At 39.0% G+C, this 18,046-nt stretch overlaps 1 protein-coding gene across 1 annotated transcript; it reads right to left on the bottom strand.

Annotated features, from left to right (window-relative positions):
• LOC143292938 (peptidyl-prolyl cis-trans isomerase-like) lies at nucleotides 1–16,937 on the bottom strand. The gene is made up of 5 exons (XM_076603642.1): nucleotides 16,778–16,937; nucleotides 12,610–12,640; nucleotides 7,341–7,526; nucleotides 4,511–4,586; nucleotides 1–693 (listed from the first exon to the last, which is right to left on the bottom strand). Exons 1-5 carry the CDS (start codon nucleotides 16,844–16,846, stop codon nucleotides 561–563), a joined length of 495 nt encoding a protein of 164 aa, XP_076459757.1. The 5' UTR covers nucleotides 16,847–16,937; the 3' UTR covers nucleotides 1–560.
• Nucleotides 16,938–18,046: the final 1,109 nt, after the last annotated feature.

The raw sequence follows: 18,046 nt of genomic DNA, 5'->3' as shown, positions 1-18,046 counted from the left end.
TTCTTTTAATCCACCAACATCGTTTACTTCCCATGGACCAAAAGTAGAAAAACAAGCACAAAAGGTTCATTAAAAAAAAAAAAAAATTTTAAACCCTAAAGAAATATGCCATCTTCCTGAGAAACCAGTGATTCAATTCTCTCAGTAACCTTATCACAAATCGAAGGTCAACTTCAAGAAAGTTATGACTTAATAACAAAATAAAATGCAGGGCTACAGAGATGTCCTTGTAATGACTAGATTGTTGCTTACACCAATGCAACAATATGACTCAACAAATACTTAAGTGCTTCAATTTACAGACCATGATTTGAAGAAGTCAGTCTTACTATCTGACAATATATAAACTGCAAAGTGAAAAGGTAAATGAAAAAAAACAAAACAAAAAAAACAAATCCTAATCCTCTGATACAAATTATATTGCAAAAATAAAATATATCAAATTTCTTATAAAAAAATACAATAAAAAAATTAAATTAAAAAAAAGGCGCTCTCTACACATGACGACATTCCTGAAAGTCAAGGAAAATGTCCATGGTTCTGACACATAATACAAGCTTCTACAGCTGTCCACTCCCTGCAATCATGACTTTTTGCGACGTTTTTCCATTCTGGGATCCCACCTTCTCGATTTTCTTGACCACATCCATGCCTTCCACCACACTGCCGAACACAACATGCTTGCCGTCAAGCCTGCACAAAGAATGAGCACACTAACAATGTTACAAGGACTGTGTAGTAACTGCACACAAACTGTGGACTGTATGGTAACTGTACACAAACTGTGGATTGTGTGGTAACTGCACAGAAACTATGGACTATTTATGTGCATGTGTTTGTATGTGTGTCGAGTGGGGTAACAGGGAGCATCAGTATGTTTGTAAGCATTGTTAAAATGTGTGCGCGTGTTTGAAGTATTGTTTTCCCTTTCAAGATTTTTTGAAAAAACATACATCACATATCAGACCATGGGCTAAGATCCCAAACCGCGGTTTTTTGCTGGTGTGTTTTATTCAAAGCATGCATGTAATAATCTCTTGATTTGACCAAAACATAGTAACAACTGACTCCAAAATTAAGCGACAAGTATTATGTTGGCACAAGAATACACTGGATCAACACAGCTGTAATATAGGAAACGGATGAACTTAATATTGCAGCAGTGTCCCCCACACCCCCAACAGACCTTGTTCGTTAGAAAAAAAAATTTGAGTAATTTGCCCTTGAATAAGCCGGAAAGAGAATTTTTTGGGAAGTCTCTGAAAGTGAAAGTTGCGAGTTCGTCGACTGCACTTGTGTAAATGCTTCACAACGGGTCGATCTGGGGAAAACGGGAGGAAAGAAGTACTGTGTGTGTTATTCGAACTTCAAAGGAAAAAAGGTGACATCGCAAGGAATACCAGCCACGAATCAAATGCAACGAGTGTGGCGAGCTCAGAATCACTTCGTGAACTGAAAAGGACTGCACCCCTCAGTGGCGATGATATTCCTTCACTTTTTATGAACAAAGTCTTCAAAACAAGTATGTGACACTTTGTATCGAGTATTCATTTTTTATGTTTCAAAGAAGAATGTTTTGGGTCTGATTTCTCAACGAGATTTCTAAAATGATTATACTGTCTTCATTTCTAACACACTTATCTATGGTACCTAATGTCTGAATCCAAAAGCACAACTTAACCTTTACAAGGGAGAATTACAGTACACCAGCTGGCCGGCCTTTTTCAACTTCCAGTCACCAATGGTGTATCATTCAACTGGATTTTTTTTCTGCATGTGTGTTGTGTTTGTTTTGTTTTGTTTTGTTTGTTTGGGTTTGTTTGGTTTTTTTGTTACATTCTTAGCTGTGATATTTATTCAGCACAGATATATGCATCTCTTACACTTAGTACAAAACAGACTAGTGTACCACTGAAACAAACACTACAAAGCATTTGCACTATACAACATTTGTCAGCGCATACTTCTTTCAAATGGAAATGCACATTTTCAGAAAGTGCTGCAACAATGATACTGAGAAAGTGAGATCCTTGCTACTTCCACAGGCAATGTGAATGTTTACAGAGAGAGAGAGAGAGAGAGAGAGAGAGAGAGAGATAAGGCATAGTTATTGTTGCAAATTTAAACTACTCACTGGCTTGAGATTCTGCACATGCATAATGCAGTGAATAGATCTGACACATTTTGGGGGTTGTATGGAGTCTGAAAATGTGCAACTAAAACAAATGTCATAACATTCAAGCTATAATTATATATTCTTTTCTCTTTTTTTTTTTGGTCACAGCTGTCAGATGTGCAGGTCCATGAAGACATCACTGCTACTTCTGCATCAGCAGTGGAAACCAATGCTGCCGACAGTAAACTGAGTAATTTTACAAAATTTAACAAACTTGGAAGTGAAAGTATGTAATGATCTGACAGCTTTGCTTCCCCCTTTACACCAATCTGACACTGATGACACAGTGAAAGATGACTTATTAGGGTCTGGAAGACTTTTCTCATAAAATTACAACTGAAGAGGGGTCACAGTAGTGGGTATGAATTTGTAGTGTGAGTGTGTGTTAGCTGAGAGAGGATTGATTCAGGAGGATCATTGGTATTGACAAATTGTGCAACCGACACAGTCCGATTATCATCTGTGTATGAAGACGGGGTTTTTTTTTAAGCTTTCTTCTTGGGAACTGTGGAGTTTGAATGCTCCTGATATCTTTTTTCTCACTGATGTGAATATTGCAACTGTTTATATACTGTCTATATTTATCTCATATAATGTTGATTTATATGCAATATATACATCACTTGAATACAAGAGATTATTTGATTTCAACAGACAAAGCTTATTCCCACTGCTTGCTAATGATATTGATCATATGGTGCATTTAAATAAGACTTCAGAAACTGTAGCTGTGATTTTTCTTCTTCTTCTCTTTGAGGGAGAAAGGTGGGGAATGGGGGGGGGGGGGGCAGTGTAGTTCAAACCAGTTAAGATTCACTGCAAAGCTTTGTTTTTTTCTTTCTGATCGTGGAAAAAAAAAATCAAAACTTTGTGAATGTAGACACTGAACTTCAATACAGATCACACACACACACACAACATCCAAAACAAAATGGTGCTTACATCATAACTCAAATTGTTTAGACTATTGTTCATCATTTAGCATTTAGGTATAAATGATACCAAAAAAAAAAGTGATTTTCTTCAAGTCTGTCTGTTTGACTCAGTTTACACTAAAATGCATTTTGTTAAAAGTCCAAATTTGATTGTACAGATTTGACAAGCAATAAACAATTTTTTTTTTTTTTTAAATACAGGAAATAAAAAAAATGGGAAAGTGGGGCATGCAAATGTAAATAAATGCAAATACTTACACTAAGAATTTACAACACTACCAGTTACTAAAAAATAGCATCAAAGAGAACACCGGTATGTATGCATTAATCCTTTCGCCAGTTGTTAGATACAATTAACTTACTTGTTTCCATAAAATACATATTTTAACCTGGTGAAAGTACAGACATATCCATTTTGGGTAAACAGACCAGCTGATTGTACCAGACTGGTGTGTCTGAATGTCTGGGAGGCCTGAGAAGACTTATCAATGCATGTATGAGTGAGTACAGCATGCACACATGCATGCATGCTACACCACAAGATGAAATCATTCTTTACTTGCAGTTAATCATCAATGCAACTGTGATGAAACACACCTGAATCAGTCTTGATGGTTATTATCTTTAATCAAATTCCAAGCACAGCTCCACCACTCTTCTCCCCACAATTTCCGTGCTAAACTGCACCACTCATTTCCCCACAGATTTCCATGCTCAACTCCAACACTCTCATCCCCACAATATGTATTAAAGCTACTCCAAAAAAAATTTTTTTTAAATAAATAAATAAATAAATAAAAATATGATATAAAAGCCAGAAAAAGATAAAATTCATTGGAACAGCAATGGCCATTTTCTCAAGTCTGAAATCTGTTTTTAGAAGGCGCGCGCGCACGCGCGCACACACACACACACTCACTCACTCATACTATGTAGTAACAATATGAAATACTTGAATGTATATAGATTCTGAATGAATGGGCAACACACAGGAGCGATACTTTTTTCTTCAGTTCAGTTGTTAAAAATCTGCGGAATGTTGATGTTGCTGTGACAGCAGAAATGTCTCTGTGACAGCAGAATCATGGATTCAAGCGCACTTTCAGTTTTAGCGGACAGAGTCGCCATGTTGCCTTGTCCAGACGTCCCAGGGTGAAGGGGCTGAACTTTTCACTGACTTCCGGTTTCCTAACGAACAAGGTCTATTGATGTCATATATGCTGCAACGGACAATGTTGGTGACATCACATCTAAGTCTCACACGCCTGCTCCAGTTTCTCCTCAGATTTCATTCCACAAAGACACACATATCCCCCCAAAGAAAAATGAGACAGTGATTGCATAGACTTAATTAACTGTTTCCAAAAGCTGTGGTCTCACCACAAGGAAAAAAACCTACCATTCAGTTTTCACTGTGCACAGAAAGAACTGGGAGCCATTGGTGTTTGGGCCAGCATTTGCCATGGAAAGAATTCCTGAAACAACATCAGTCATCACAAAGCTAAAATATATTCATATTCAATGGGTGTTACTGTTCACATAAATTATACAAGAAAACCACAATCTAAACAAAAAAAAAAAGACTTATGCATGATTCAGTGTGACTGCTCTGATAACATAGATATTGTCCAATCCTTTCAGCCAAATCAGTTTTCTTAAAATAAAAATCATCATGCCCATCAGTTTAGTCAGACCAAGAACTGTTTCATTTCGAACACATTTGTATCTGACCATGCTGATACCTGGAGTACTTTTTCTGCCTTCCTGGATTTGCCTTTTCTGTTTTAGTGTCTACTGTGCCCATGAATTGGTTTCCTCAACAAATTTCTGAATTCGATTATTATCTACAAAAAGAGAAAAAAAAAATTCAGTGTAGTATGTGTTGTGTGGGTCTTTTTTCATTCCACTGTCACTAGTAAAGTCGGGAATAAGCTGTTTGTTGGCCCTATACTGATCTCCTTGAACACATTACGACTTCGCACACTCCTCCACCCCCCTCCTCTTCACCCTCCGACATGCCACACTTTGTCCAGTTCCCCTCAGTCTGCCTCCCCTCAAACTACTTCTACCTCTACATTTGCTCAGTGTCAAGAGTGTTGCTCCCACTGCTGCTATCTGTCAGAGTCACCGTCAGTCATCAGCTTCACTAACTGTCTGCTCATCAATCATGCCAATCTCAAACTCTTCATAACTCCCTTCACCTAACTCCCTTCACAGTCTATCAAATTATCCAATAAAATTCCATTTGAGTGTCAGCAAAAGACAGCAGTTTGATAGTTCAGGTGCGCCTCAATCATAGAGGTTGTGCCAGATGTCACAATTTTGATAAGCACGTAAATAACAGCCAGTAACCCAACCTAATCATCTAAATAAAGGCCCACCTCATAATACAGATGGGGTTTCCAGCTATCAACAGAATCTTGAAAGCTTCCCCAGACTAAAGCTACCAATGTTTTTGTGAACCAACTCAATTGATACGAACCATGGAAAAGTCTGAATATTTCAGAGACAACTGATCTCGTCACTATGGCAGCAAAACATACATGGCTGTGCCGCAAGTTATCTCGTTGGCCAGGCAGCCTAGGTATCAATGTTTTGGTTTTTGACATTTTAATCCAACCTTAGTCATGTTTCTGTGTACATCTGACTGGAGCCTGTGGAGGCACACTTAATTTCCAGTCACACGAATAAAGATATATTCAATATATTGTACTGTACTACAGATCTGCTTAGATGAAGTCTATGTTTTTAACTGGAAATTGTTTGATGGAAGGATGCAAATTTCTTCAAAACGGAACAGAGTCTCTGTGGGCCTTTCCAAATACAATAGACTGAGCAACACACTAGACGCCACGTTCTTGGCATCAGAGATCTTTTCCCATCCCTCTTGGCAGCCTCTGTGCGTGTGTGTATGTGTGTGTTTGTGTGGATGTGTGGGTCTGTGCTTTTGAGTGCGTTTGTGAATGCGCGAGAGTGTAAGTGTACACAAGTGTCAGGAGAGATCTGTGTACGGGTGTGTGTGTGTGTGTATATATATATATATATATATATATATATATATATATATATATATATATATATATATCTTTGTATATATGTGTGGGGGTTGGGGGTGGGAGATATGGGCGTATATGTGTGTGCTTGTACAAGTAAGTGTTCATCTCTGTGAGTGTGTGTTTGCGTGCGTGTGTGTGTGTGTGTGTGTGTGTGTGTGTGTGCCGTGGAAGCTGCGATACGTAGGCTAGAAATGAGTGTGTGGAGGAGGGGGTTGGAGGAGGTGCAAGGTAATGTGTGTGTGTGTGTGTGTGTGTGTGTGTGTGTGTGTGTGTGTGTGTGTGTGTGTGTGTGTGTGTTGGAGCTCATGTACGTTTATATGTATTTGACTGTACTTTCATATCTGTGAAACTGCATGTTTGGTGCATTTCTGTTATGCATGTGTGGGTGTGTGTGTGGGTGTGTGTCGTCATGTTTTGCATTCGTTCGCTTAATTGTCAGCATTGTTTTGTTTATTTATTTATTTATTTTTTATTATTATCATTTTATTAGTATTACTATTATTATTACTACTACCTTTTTCTATATTATAATTATTATTTATTTATTTATTTATTTATTTATGTAAGCTTATCTATTATTTATTCCCCCCCCCCTTTTTTTTTTTTTTTTTTTTTTTCTTTTCCAAGGCCTGACTAAGCGCGTTGGGTTACGCTGCTGGTCAGGCATCTGCTTGGCAGATGTGGTGTAGCGTATATGGTTTGTCCGAGCGCAGTGACGCCTCCTTGAGCAACTGAAACTGAAACTGATGGGACTGTTTTGCAGTGGATTATTGGTTAAAGTCTTGAGAGAAACATGAAAAGACATGTTTTCAAATCCCTGGTGTAAAGTGTTGTGTTTTTCAAATAAACATGTTATGTTCATATCATTATTGACTTCTGGTCTCAAATATTTGCATGGGACAGAAACCGAAAAGATAAACTTCTTGGGTTTTGATAAGTGCAGAAAAAAAATATAATAGATATTTCTTCATCTTTGAGAAAGACAAGAAAGCCCCACCATTTAATTTGAGTCATCTTTTTCTTACACATGCAATTAATTTTTTTCAGATTCGCGAGACATACACAAATGAATCAAATAATAAATTATCCCAAGAAAAAAAAATTTAATTAAAAAAAAAAAAAATGACCAACCAACCAACCATTGACAACATTGTCTCTCCCAAGTCCAATTACCTGGTCCAGTGTGTTTCAGTTGGAAATTCTCATCTTGAAATTTGTTACCATAGATGCTCTTGCCACCAGTGCCGTTGTGGTTTGTAAAGTCACCTCCCTGACACATGAAATCAGTGATGACTCGATGGAAGGATGAACCGCTGTAGCCAAAGCCTTTCTCTCCAGTGCAGAGGGCTCTGAAGTTCTCTGGAATGAAAACAAACTTTACATCAGACTTTATTTTCTTTTGACCAAAAAACACACCGGAAGAAAAACCGTGTTGATACAATTGTAGACTTTACAATCACACAGATCAACTGTAAGTACTGATGACCACAAATCTGGACTTATTCCATACTTCTAAATGTCCATTTTAAAGTCATACTGTCTGCATACCATGATCTATGGTGTACATTTCTGTGATAACAGACCAGCAAGCATATGAAACAATCAAGCTTATGAAATTGATGTGTTTGTAAATTAAAGTAAAATCTTTATAATTAAAAAATTTTATATATATATATATATATATATATATATATATACACACATATAATTTATATATTTCTTTTTCTTAAAAGCATGTGTATGTATATATTATATATATGTACACACACACACACAAATACATAAATATACAAATTGCACTTGGTTGAAAAAATGTCACCCTAATACCCTCTGGCACAGTACTTCAGCCTTTGGACAGGCCTTTATTTTGCCTTGTACAACTCTGTCATTGGCTTCTGCAACAACCAGGCACCCAAATTAAACCTTTATCTGGTGACAAACTTGAGCCTTTTACTTTCAGTAAAATAACTGAATTCGAATAAAAGTGGAAAACTTATTTGGGCATTGAATCGACTCCTGTGAAAATAGTCATAAAGGCTGTCACAGGGATGTGAGAGGGACTGAAAGTAAAACAGTGTTCTGTAGACAGGGGTGGGAGGTGGTTAAAGCTCTTGGTGGGGAGCAGGGGCAATACCCAGCTTGTGGTCTAGGGGGCGCAACCCCAGGAACTGTGCATGTATCACTGCTTTTTCACGGTTTTGCAGGGGGTCTTTATTAACTCGTGTTAAAACATGCACACATGTGTACAAACACACAGAAGAAAAAGGTTTCCTATTGCCATTGGCCAAAAATCTGAGAGCTATCATAGCCTTCTGTCTGAAAACCTGGGAGACATTTGGCAATTTCAGAAGACCAAGTTTGGAAGAAAAGAAAAAAAAGAAATAGCAACCTTGAAATAATTGTGTTATTTGTCTTTGCAACTGTGTGTGTGTGTGTGTGTGTGTGTGTGTGTGTGTGTGTGTTTTGGCATTCACATTCTGTATGTGATTTTGAGGTGAAGGATAACACTAACAGTAAACACCGACACAATAACTGAATAAGACAGGAATGCAAAAACCATGGTTGGGACATAATTCCAGAGAGGGTAGGTAGTGCAAACAGCTGTTACATCTAGTATGATCTACACAGTAGTTGCATAGAAATGGTACTTTCCACACAGCCCACCGATATGCCTGACTCAACATAACTAGACTTTGACCCCCCTCAACCCCACCCCATTACATCTATTTTCATCTCTTCTCTTCAGTCCATTTGAGAGAAGGGAGAAAGGGCAAGTAGGGTATAGACTATTAAATAATCAAAGGAAAGAGAGGGGGGGGGTGATGGGATGATTATGAAAGGGCGGGGGAGGGGGTGGGGGGGAGGACCACTGTGGTGGTCAAGTTTCACATTGTTTTTGGTGATTTAAATTTTAAATAAATGGTTGAATAAAACGGGTCTGGTTACTTTGCTGATGCTTGTCCATTTCCTTTTGAGTAACCTTCAAACTGAGAAGACAAAGCAAACAGAAAGATGTATGGGTGAAGGGGAGAGAGAGAAAGGGATAGAGATACTGGTGGTTAAACTTATGTGTGAGCAAGTGAGATAGCAACATCAGCCTATGTGTGTATACATATCTGCACACTCAGGCACATGTGTGCATATGTGTATGCATGTGCACACGCACACACAGAGGTGTACGTGTGTGAGAGAGTGAGAGGGAGAGCGTGGGATGGGGCCCACTGATTTAAACACTATATAAACTGATTTTTAATCATTTTGACATCATCTACCGCCTTCCATGTTTTAACCCTTTCGCTGCCAGGAAAATGAGATTTAAGTGAAATCTATTTGCCAGGGTTTTTTCACAAAAAACGGGTATAAATTTTCAAAAAATTCTGTGCTCTTTGTTATTGGAGAAGGACCCATAAAAGTATATATTTTCTGAAAGGGAAATGAATAAAGAATACAAAACACATGTTGTTTTCCCATTTTATACATTTTTAGTGACATGCTGTTGTTTTGAAATCAGTGTTTTGTTTTTTGTCACATTTTCAACTTGTTCATTACAAACATTAGTCAGGCAATTTCCACTAAAATATCATATTTTCTGGACAAATGGATATCTGCACACACAAAATCATACTAGAACAACCACAATACAAAAAAACTGAAAAAGAAATAAGATATATAATCCATTGATTTCTGCAAGTGATAATATGGATGTGAGGCCACGCCCCCTCAGTCTCCACCCCCCTTCCTCTTCACCCCTCTCACAGGGTCACTTTATCCAGTTCTCATCAGACCGCGTTGGCTGAGTGCCAAGAAAATAGCCCACACTGTGGCCTGCTAAAAATTCGGTGACTTCTGTCGTCTGCTAGAGGTGAAGAGCCGGCATCAGTCACTGAGTATCTTGGCCACTCTCTTGATTGCTTCCTTTATTTTCTATCAAATCGTCCTATAAATGTTCACCACTGTCTTCTCCTTCGAATTTATGCTTCAATTCTTTCTGAGCATCAGCTAAAGAAAGTAATCTTGGTTGATTTAGTTCGCCACAATCGCGTATCTTGAGCACGGAGTCAGTCCGACATTTTGTTGAGCGAGCGAGAGGAGGAGCCAGGCAAAGACTGCGGCCAGTATCCCAACCAAAACGTTCAAATAAAGGACTGCCTTATGACGCAGATGGTGTTTCTAGCTATGAATAGAATCTAGAAAGATTCCCCAAGCTAAAGCTACCAGCATTTTTGTCAACGAACTGAATGCAAAGTAGGGAAAAGTCAGAATATTTCGATGACGAGTTATCTCGTCATTGTGGCAGCGAAGCGTACATGCTTTCCATGACGAGTTATCTCGTCATATAGGCAGCCTTGGGGTTAAACTCATGACTTTACATATGCATGCACTCATAATCACAAAAACACAAACTGTCACATACACACACCCAAACACTGTTACAGAAGGGGCAGAAAACCTGAAGAGTGACGTCACACAAGAAATACAGCCAAGCAAGAACAAAGACAACTTTGATAGTGACATACAGTCCTACCGATGTCTAAAAGAAAGACAGACTGCGTGTGCATTTGAACAAAACATATTTCCTGCTTGTTATGCAGATAAATCTTTGGAACTTCTGCAACATGAGTACCTAATAAATTGCAGCCATGAAGTTTATCACCACATTATCAGCTGACAATTTCACTTTTTCAGCACACAAACGTATTAACTTCAAATCTTACAATCAAGGTTTGGTAATTTGCGCAGTGACAAATGGCCCTTTCAGCCAGAAAGTGATATAGATCGTTCTTTGAGTGTGTGAGTGTGTGTGTGTGTGTGTGTGTGTGTGTGTGTGTGTGCGTGTGTGTGTATGTGTACATGCCATCGTGTTTGTATGGGGCGAGGGTGTGTATGAAAGTGATGGTAAAATGAATGTGTGTGCGCGTGCACATGCATGTATGGGTACGTGTGTCTGCAAATCAGGAAAAAGAGGGCGCCAGTCAGGGACACACAGGGGAGGTAACCTACTTCTGGAGGTTATCGGCCGTAGCTACTTTCGTTTTCTCCACATAGGCAGGTAGTAGTTTGCACAGGACAAGAATCAGACCCCTGCCGGAGTCTGCACTTGTGGGTCATGGTTAAGTATGTGTAATTAAATATTAAATTCATAAATCCTCTGTGTACCTGAAAACAGGAGTGAATCTGGCTTTGCTGACCTTTGTTTTTCATTCACAGTCCATTGAATTTGATCAAACCAACATTTTTGTCTTAAAATACATTTGCATTGGCAGCCGTTGTCTGCGACACACTTTGTCTCACCCCCTACCCCACCACAATTTTCTCCCAAAATTTGCACAAATCTCAGGAACAGCCTCTAGTCTAAGGTTTTTCTGCAGCAGTACCGCCAAAAGGAGATTTGTTTTGTTTTTTGCTTTGTTTTAAATAGTAATAATTCATTAACGTGTTTCCGCTTCGCTCTCACATCACTGTAGTTTGACTTGGTAGAGTACAGTACTGTCTGCCATGCAATATGCTACATCCAGACATCAGCTGTTTTGGCGTTCATTTTGCTCCCAGGTTGATATCAGTGTTTGAAGTCACCCTAGGCCTAAGAGTCCCGAGTTGACCAGGTCTGTTTTTACTGGAAACTGATCGCTGTCAAAGACCACACAGACAAACCTACAGAAGTGGACTACAGTCGTCTAATTTTAGCTTCAACTACCAAAGGAAGGTAGAGATAGCCCCCCTCATCCCTCCCCCCCCCAACCCCCTTGCCTTAAGAACAATATTCAATGCAGTCACCCTGTGGTGAATTCATTTATTGTATATCTCTCTATTAGTCTATATATGTATATCATTACATATGTACATCATGGAGTCTCCTGTCGGTCTGACGGATGAGTAGGCAGGCAGGCTTATCTGTCGGTGCGTGTCCTCATATGGGAGAAGAGGCCAATTCTGGTTGCGAAGCAATTCCCACAGGTGTTGCAAGGGAAAATGTCTCCAGAAGTTGAGCCCTGCTTCTTTGCTCCCGCTTCTCCTTAATGGCAGCATTCTCTTGTTTTCAAACGTCTTTATGCCACTAGAGCACAGCATCCTCCAGCAACAGCGGTCAAGGGCATCAGTTTCCCAGGAAGCGATGTCTATGTCACAGGCTTTGAGGTTTGTCTTCAAGGTGTCCTTGAAGCGCTTGCAGGGTCTTCCAAGTATATGTACATACAAAATATTAAAAAATCAAAATGTCAACATGTCTACAAACTGACACTGTAATTATAGGGGGTTTTTTTTATACCCACAGTTGATCATTTTGTATAACCATAACAGATATTTCCAGAGAAAACTAATTTCTAGACAAAGTTTATCACATACACCAGAGGCAAAACAGGATTACTTTTACTACTATACACACTTTTTTTCTTTTTTTTTTTTTAAACAAGTGAACCAAAAATATCCAACATTCTGGACTAACCTGCCGTTTTGGGAACCACATCAGATCGCAGCTGGAAATAAAACAAATATATTATAAATTCAATAAAATCATATATGGTATGACCAATAAACTAATCTAGATTCCCTCTTTAAAAAAAAAATACATGCACATATGTATGTCCTTTACAGTTTCTTGCAGTCCTCCATTTTGATGCACTTTTACCTGAATTCTTTCCTGATAACAACTTCCATGCCCTTGTTAACTGAAATGTTTTTAAAAATACTGTCAAGACATATCTTTATAACTATATAAGACACTCTGAAATGCCTGGCAAACCATCAATAAATGGGGGACACCTGTGTTAAAAACAATGCATTTTTTTCTCCACTGAACAAGTACAGTGCATTCTGTATTTTTTCTCCACTAAACAAATAATAGTAATACTAAGTTATACTGACAAAAAAAACAACAACATACATATGAATTATGATACAGGTCCTGTCATCTATGAAATTTTCAAGCTCATCCTGTAAGTGCCAACCCTTCAATTTTAAAAACTGATCTAGGTTTTTGCAAAGCTTTGACAGTGTGCCACATGACTTGAGGAGAATAGAAGCTAATGATCATATTGTCAGCAGTTTACATAAATGGATGAAAAATTTTAACAAGAACTGAAAAGGTCAGAATTGGTGAAAAGTACTTTGACAGTTTGAGGCTTACTTTTTAAGTGAAAATATTCTGGAACCAATACTATTCACTTTTACATTCTGACTTTCCAGTTTCCTGACTATGTGGACTATCATGTATAGTTTTTGCTAATACTAAAAGTAAAATCTTCACACTTACAATGCAATTTTACAAGATTTGAATAATATCCAAACTTGCACAGAGAAATGGATTTTCTATTTCAATGTTGATAAATGTAAACTTTAATGGTGATGCATACTGGTAGGGAAAATCCTATCCAAGTTAAAAATGACCATGAGCACAGAAATTGCTCTCTTCAGTTTCCAATTCAATGTGTCATAGCATGCAACATGATAGTGATACAAATGTCATATCTACATCTTATCTGCAATTAAAATATAAATAAAACAACGCAACAGATGCCTGATCTTTACATAAAATCAACAAGCTGGTTATAGGCCTTGTGCACAGTAAGATACATTTGACACGCATTTGATCTGCACAGAGCAAACCAAAATTAAATTATTAAAATACATTTAATAAAATGCACGTATCTGACCCATGACATATTTGCTGAATAATACAGAGCTCTAGTGCAACCACACTTGTACTACTGCAAGTATGGAACAGTGTGGTGCCCAAACAAACGCCAATCTATTGCAATCGAGAAGGTGCTAAGAAGAGCTACATGTTCCAAGTTCAAACCAACAAAGCTTCTGCTAGAATGGTAGAAAGCTGTCACAAGATTTTTAGATACTTCAAATTGTTTTCTCTTTAAGGTAGAAAGATATGTTGTGACCTTACTGAAACAAACATTTATGGTCATGTTCAAAATGTGCCATAGATCAGTTTGTTCACATCAATACAGATCTACAAAAAATGCTGATGGAAAGATGTTTGTTCAACTCACAAATATTAAAATACTATCGTTACAGAAACAGTTACTAACATACGGAATGAACCACCACCTCAGCTAAAACCTCAGCTAAAATCTAAATGAACACTATTGATAGCATAATGATACATTCAAGAAAAACCATTTTAATTTTAGACATTTTTACAAGTGAAACCCTTAGCAATTTAGCTGGAGACCATCAAATTATGCCAAGCTGTTTTGTGAAATAAAGGGACTGTTCTTTGTGTTAAAAAGCTGCAGCTTGTTTGTTCCTACTCTAAAAAAAAGTTTTCATGCAATGATACTGAGTCATTATTAATATCACCAAGTCATTAACTACACTTAAAATTTGGGTTATGCAGGATCTGCTAAGATATGAAGTCAAACTGACAGCTAGACAAAGTTTTATAAACTTCCTACTTATTTCAACCATTTGATTTAACCTTTGGGAGTTGACAGACTTGGCAGGCCTCCATGCCATATAAATGCTGAGAAAACGCATAAAATCTACGATTTTCTTCTGAATTACGTGTGGATACGTCCGGAAATACTGTAGTAGAAATACTGTACAAAGTCGACATATGTGGAGACCTGCTTGTGCCTGAACCCCCTTCATAAGTTAGCAGAAGATCAAATATGCACATTAATGATCCTGTAATCCATGTCAGCGTTCGGTGGGTTATGGAAACAAGAACATACCCAAAAACGGAGTATGGCTGCCTACATGGCCAGGTAAAAATGGTCATACACATAAAAGCGTGGAAGTTGCAACCCACAAATGAAGGAGACACCAGAGTAATGCTCAGGCACAGGGCTCAATGAGTTAAAATAACTCAATGTCTAAAGCATCCCTGATCAGACATTCACAAAAGTTTCAAACCACCCAATTGGTGACCAATGTGAGAGAAGCAGATCTATCATTTCCTGGCTCGTTTTTACTGAGATTACAAGAGTTATTAGAGTATCACAGTGTATGTCATGGAAGCTACAGTGTATGTGACGGTGTGTGTGGGTGAGAGCTTTCGGAATATGTGTGCAGGTATGTGTATGGAGTGGTGGTTGGCCATGCTGAGTGTAGATTGTGGGAGTTATGTGCAAATGCAGCTTTTAATATATGTACTATTTCTTTTCGGGACTGACATTATTAATATATGTGTATGTATGGCTGTTTAGGTGTGTGTATAATCCTGCTGAATGTTTATGTCTGAGCTGCACATAACATAATAAACATGTACATTATTGCAAGTGTGTGGGGGGGTTTAGGGTGGGACTGGGTAAATTTCTGTCTGCTTAGGGTCCAGCACTGTGCACACACGTGTGTGTGTTTTCCGTATTTCCCACCATTATCAATCTGAGTATCTCGGGTTCAAATCTTGGAAATGGCGCCTGGTGGGTAAAGGGTATTTCCCATGTCAACATATAGATGTGCAGACCTGCTAGTGCCTGAACCCCCTTCATACGTACCTTAAAGATCTCTCTAATCCATGTCAGCATTCAGTGGGTTATGGAAACAAAAACACACCCAGCATGCACACCCCCCAGTATTGCTGCCTACATGGCAGGGTAAATAAAATGGTCATACACTAAAATGTTGCAAGTCTGAGTATGTGTACGTCACTAGTGTCTGAAATGTGAATGAATGAAACAAATGATGCACACCAAATGACAGCCCTCAGTTGGCTCTACCCAGGCAGGCAGCCACTTGCGCAAATGACCCTAGTTTGTACACGACTTTGACTGCTGAGCGAGGGTAGGCGCTCTTTAACCTAGTTTAAGTATCCATATCATTCCTTCATGAGAGATTAATCAATGACGTCAGCTGTCTTTTAAAAAAAAAAAAGTTTTATGGCCTTTGAGACAGTGATTTAATATCTACTGTGTCTAGGGCTCGGCATATGAAGATGGGGGCCCAATCTTCTCCTTCAAACATCATCAAGGACTGTAAAAAAAAAAAATGATGAGCGCCCAACAGCTACTTGCTCTCATTAGCCTGATTAGGCTCTATCCAGTCTAAGGCCTGATTACGCGCTTTGGGTTAAGCTGCTGGTCAGGCATCTGCTTGGCAGATGTGGTGTAGGGTATATGGATTTGACCGAACGCAGTGACGTCTCCTTGCGCTACTGTGTACTGATACTTCTATCCAGCCTGTTGTGCAAATTCAAATAGTTTGTGTTTGTAAAGGCTTAGCCTTAGAGATTATGCTTTTAAGGCCTGTAATATATTTATCGGCTTTTTGTTGGTTGGTTGTTGGGGGGTTTGGGGGTATTTTTGCTTTTTGTTTTTTTCTACCGTCGTTGCTGCAGCCGAGTATGAGCTGCGACTGACAGTAAAGCCGACACTGCGACCGACATTACACTTCCTCCGGATATTCTCCTCTGTCCCCATTTACTGCATGCAACTTGCAAGCATAATTACCGCCCATGGCTTTCAGTTGTATTCATCTTTATCTCACCCCGAATAACCTTAGTTCGGCAATCTGTGTGTGTGTGTGTGTGTTTTGTGTGTATTTTGTTTTCCCCTTAAAGTGTATGTCACTTCGCCTGCCCCGTGACCGGTTCCCATTTTTTGGTTAAAAATTCATTCTAACACTAGAATAGGACACTGACATTTCATAATTAATCTTACCTCCATGATAATCCTTCCAGCGGCTTGACCACCTATCGTTATGTCAAAATAAACTCTTGGTAACCCCATGGTGCTACTTGGTCAAGATTTCGCACGATGCTGCTTTCGACCGGCTGCAACAAAATGGATGCCGTTCTTGCTAGGTGTGAGGTGCTCAGCGTGGACGCATTGATCAGCAACTCAGGGATTGGACAGTTTTTTCGACCTGTGACCTGGAAGCAGTATCGAATGAGTTAATTCAGCCAATCACTGTAAAGCGTGAGTCGGACACTGAGTGCATGTGTGTTGCCTTTCTGTGTGTGTGTGTGTGTGTGTGTGTGTGTGGGACATCGAGCTCAGTGGTGTGTGCACGGACATATCTATTTATAGGTTCGTGGGGGAGGGGGGGGGGGTACGGGGGGGGGGGGGGCAGGCTTGTCTTCTTCCGATGATGTCCAACGGTTGTTGCCGATCTTTATTGACATCTGTCAGAGGAAGAGAGACATGACACTGTTTATCCTGGCAGAAAGTGAGGTTGAGAAGGACCTGGGAGTATTTACTGATAATGGACTAGCCTTCACGGAACAGATCACACAGTCTACAGCAAAAGCAAACAGAATTCTTGGCATTATAGAAAGATCCTTTGACCACCTGACACATCAGACCTTTGTACAATTATACAAGGCCCTTGTCCGACCACTATTGGAATATGGTCACTGCGTCTGGCAGCCACAGCAGAAAACATTGTGCAGCGAAGTAGAGAATGTGCAACGCCGAGAAACAAAGATGCTGTCATCCCTGAGGGATAAACCATATCAGGAGAGACTGAAAACTCTGAGACTGCCAAGCCTAGAACATGACCGTCGACGCCACCGAGGAGATATGTTTGAGGTGTATAAGTACATCGTCACAATTAAGCATTATATTATATGTGAAGAATGATGATGCTGTGACTATACTATAATGCAGTGTGTAATGTAGGGTTTGAAATCGAGTGTATTGAATTATGATGTTCGTGTATGTAGGTATTGAGACTGATGAGGAAAGGAGTAGATTATGTAACCCAAACATCACGGAATAATTATACAACAACAACAACAACAAAAACACACATAAATGTGCAAATCATCACAACTAGACTCTGTGTTACCACACAGCTCCGGACACAAACCAATGTTGTAAATACATGCAAGTTAAATTAGTGTGTGGGTGGAGACTAGGTGTCTGGTATTGCGGAGAGCTGCACGTTAAAGATTCTGCAGTTAATTCTTTGAGAGAAACTTTTTCCTT

The sequence above is a fragment of the Babylonia areolata genome, chromosome 18 (genome assembly GCF_041734735.1).
Source record: "Babylonia areolata isolate BAREFJ2019XMU chromosome 18, ASM4173473v1, whole genome shotgun sequence".
In the NCBI taxonomy this organism is placed as follows: Eukaryota; Metazoa; Mollusca; class Gastropoda; order Neogastropoda; family Buccinidae; genus Babylonia; species Babylonia areolata.
Note: the sequence above shows the minus strand (reverse complement) of the source record. Positions and strands in the feature narration are given on the sequence as shown.

Bases quoted from the DNA above. Each gene is read 5' to 3' on its own strand.
- LOC143292938 (XM_076603642.1), bottom strand. From the start codon at position 16,846: ATGGGGTTACCAAGAGTTTATTTTGACATAACGATAGGTGGTCAAGCC. The intron at 7,527-12,609 runs GTTAGTCCAGAA...TTTTCATTCCAG, and splicing joins TGTGGTTCCCAAAACGGCAG to AGAACTTCAGAGCCCTCTGC. The intron at 694-4,510 runs GTAGGTTTTTTT...TTCTTTGTGCAG, and splicing joins TGCACAGTGAAAACTGAATG to GCTTGACGGCAAGCATGTTG.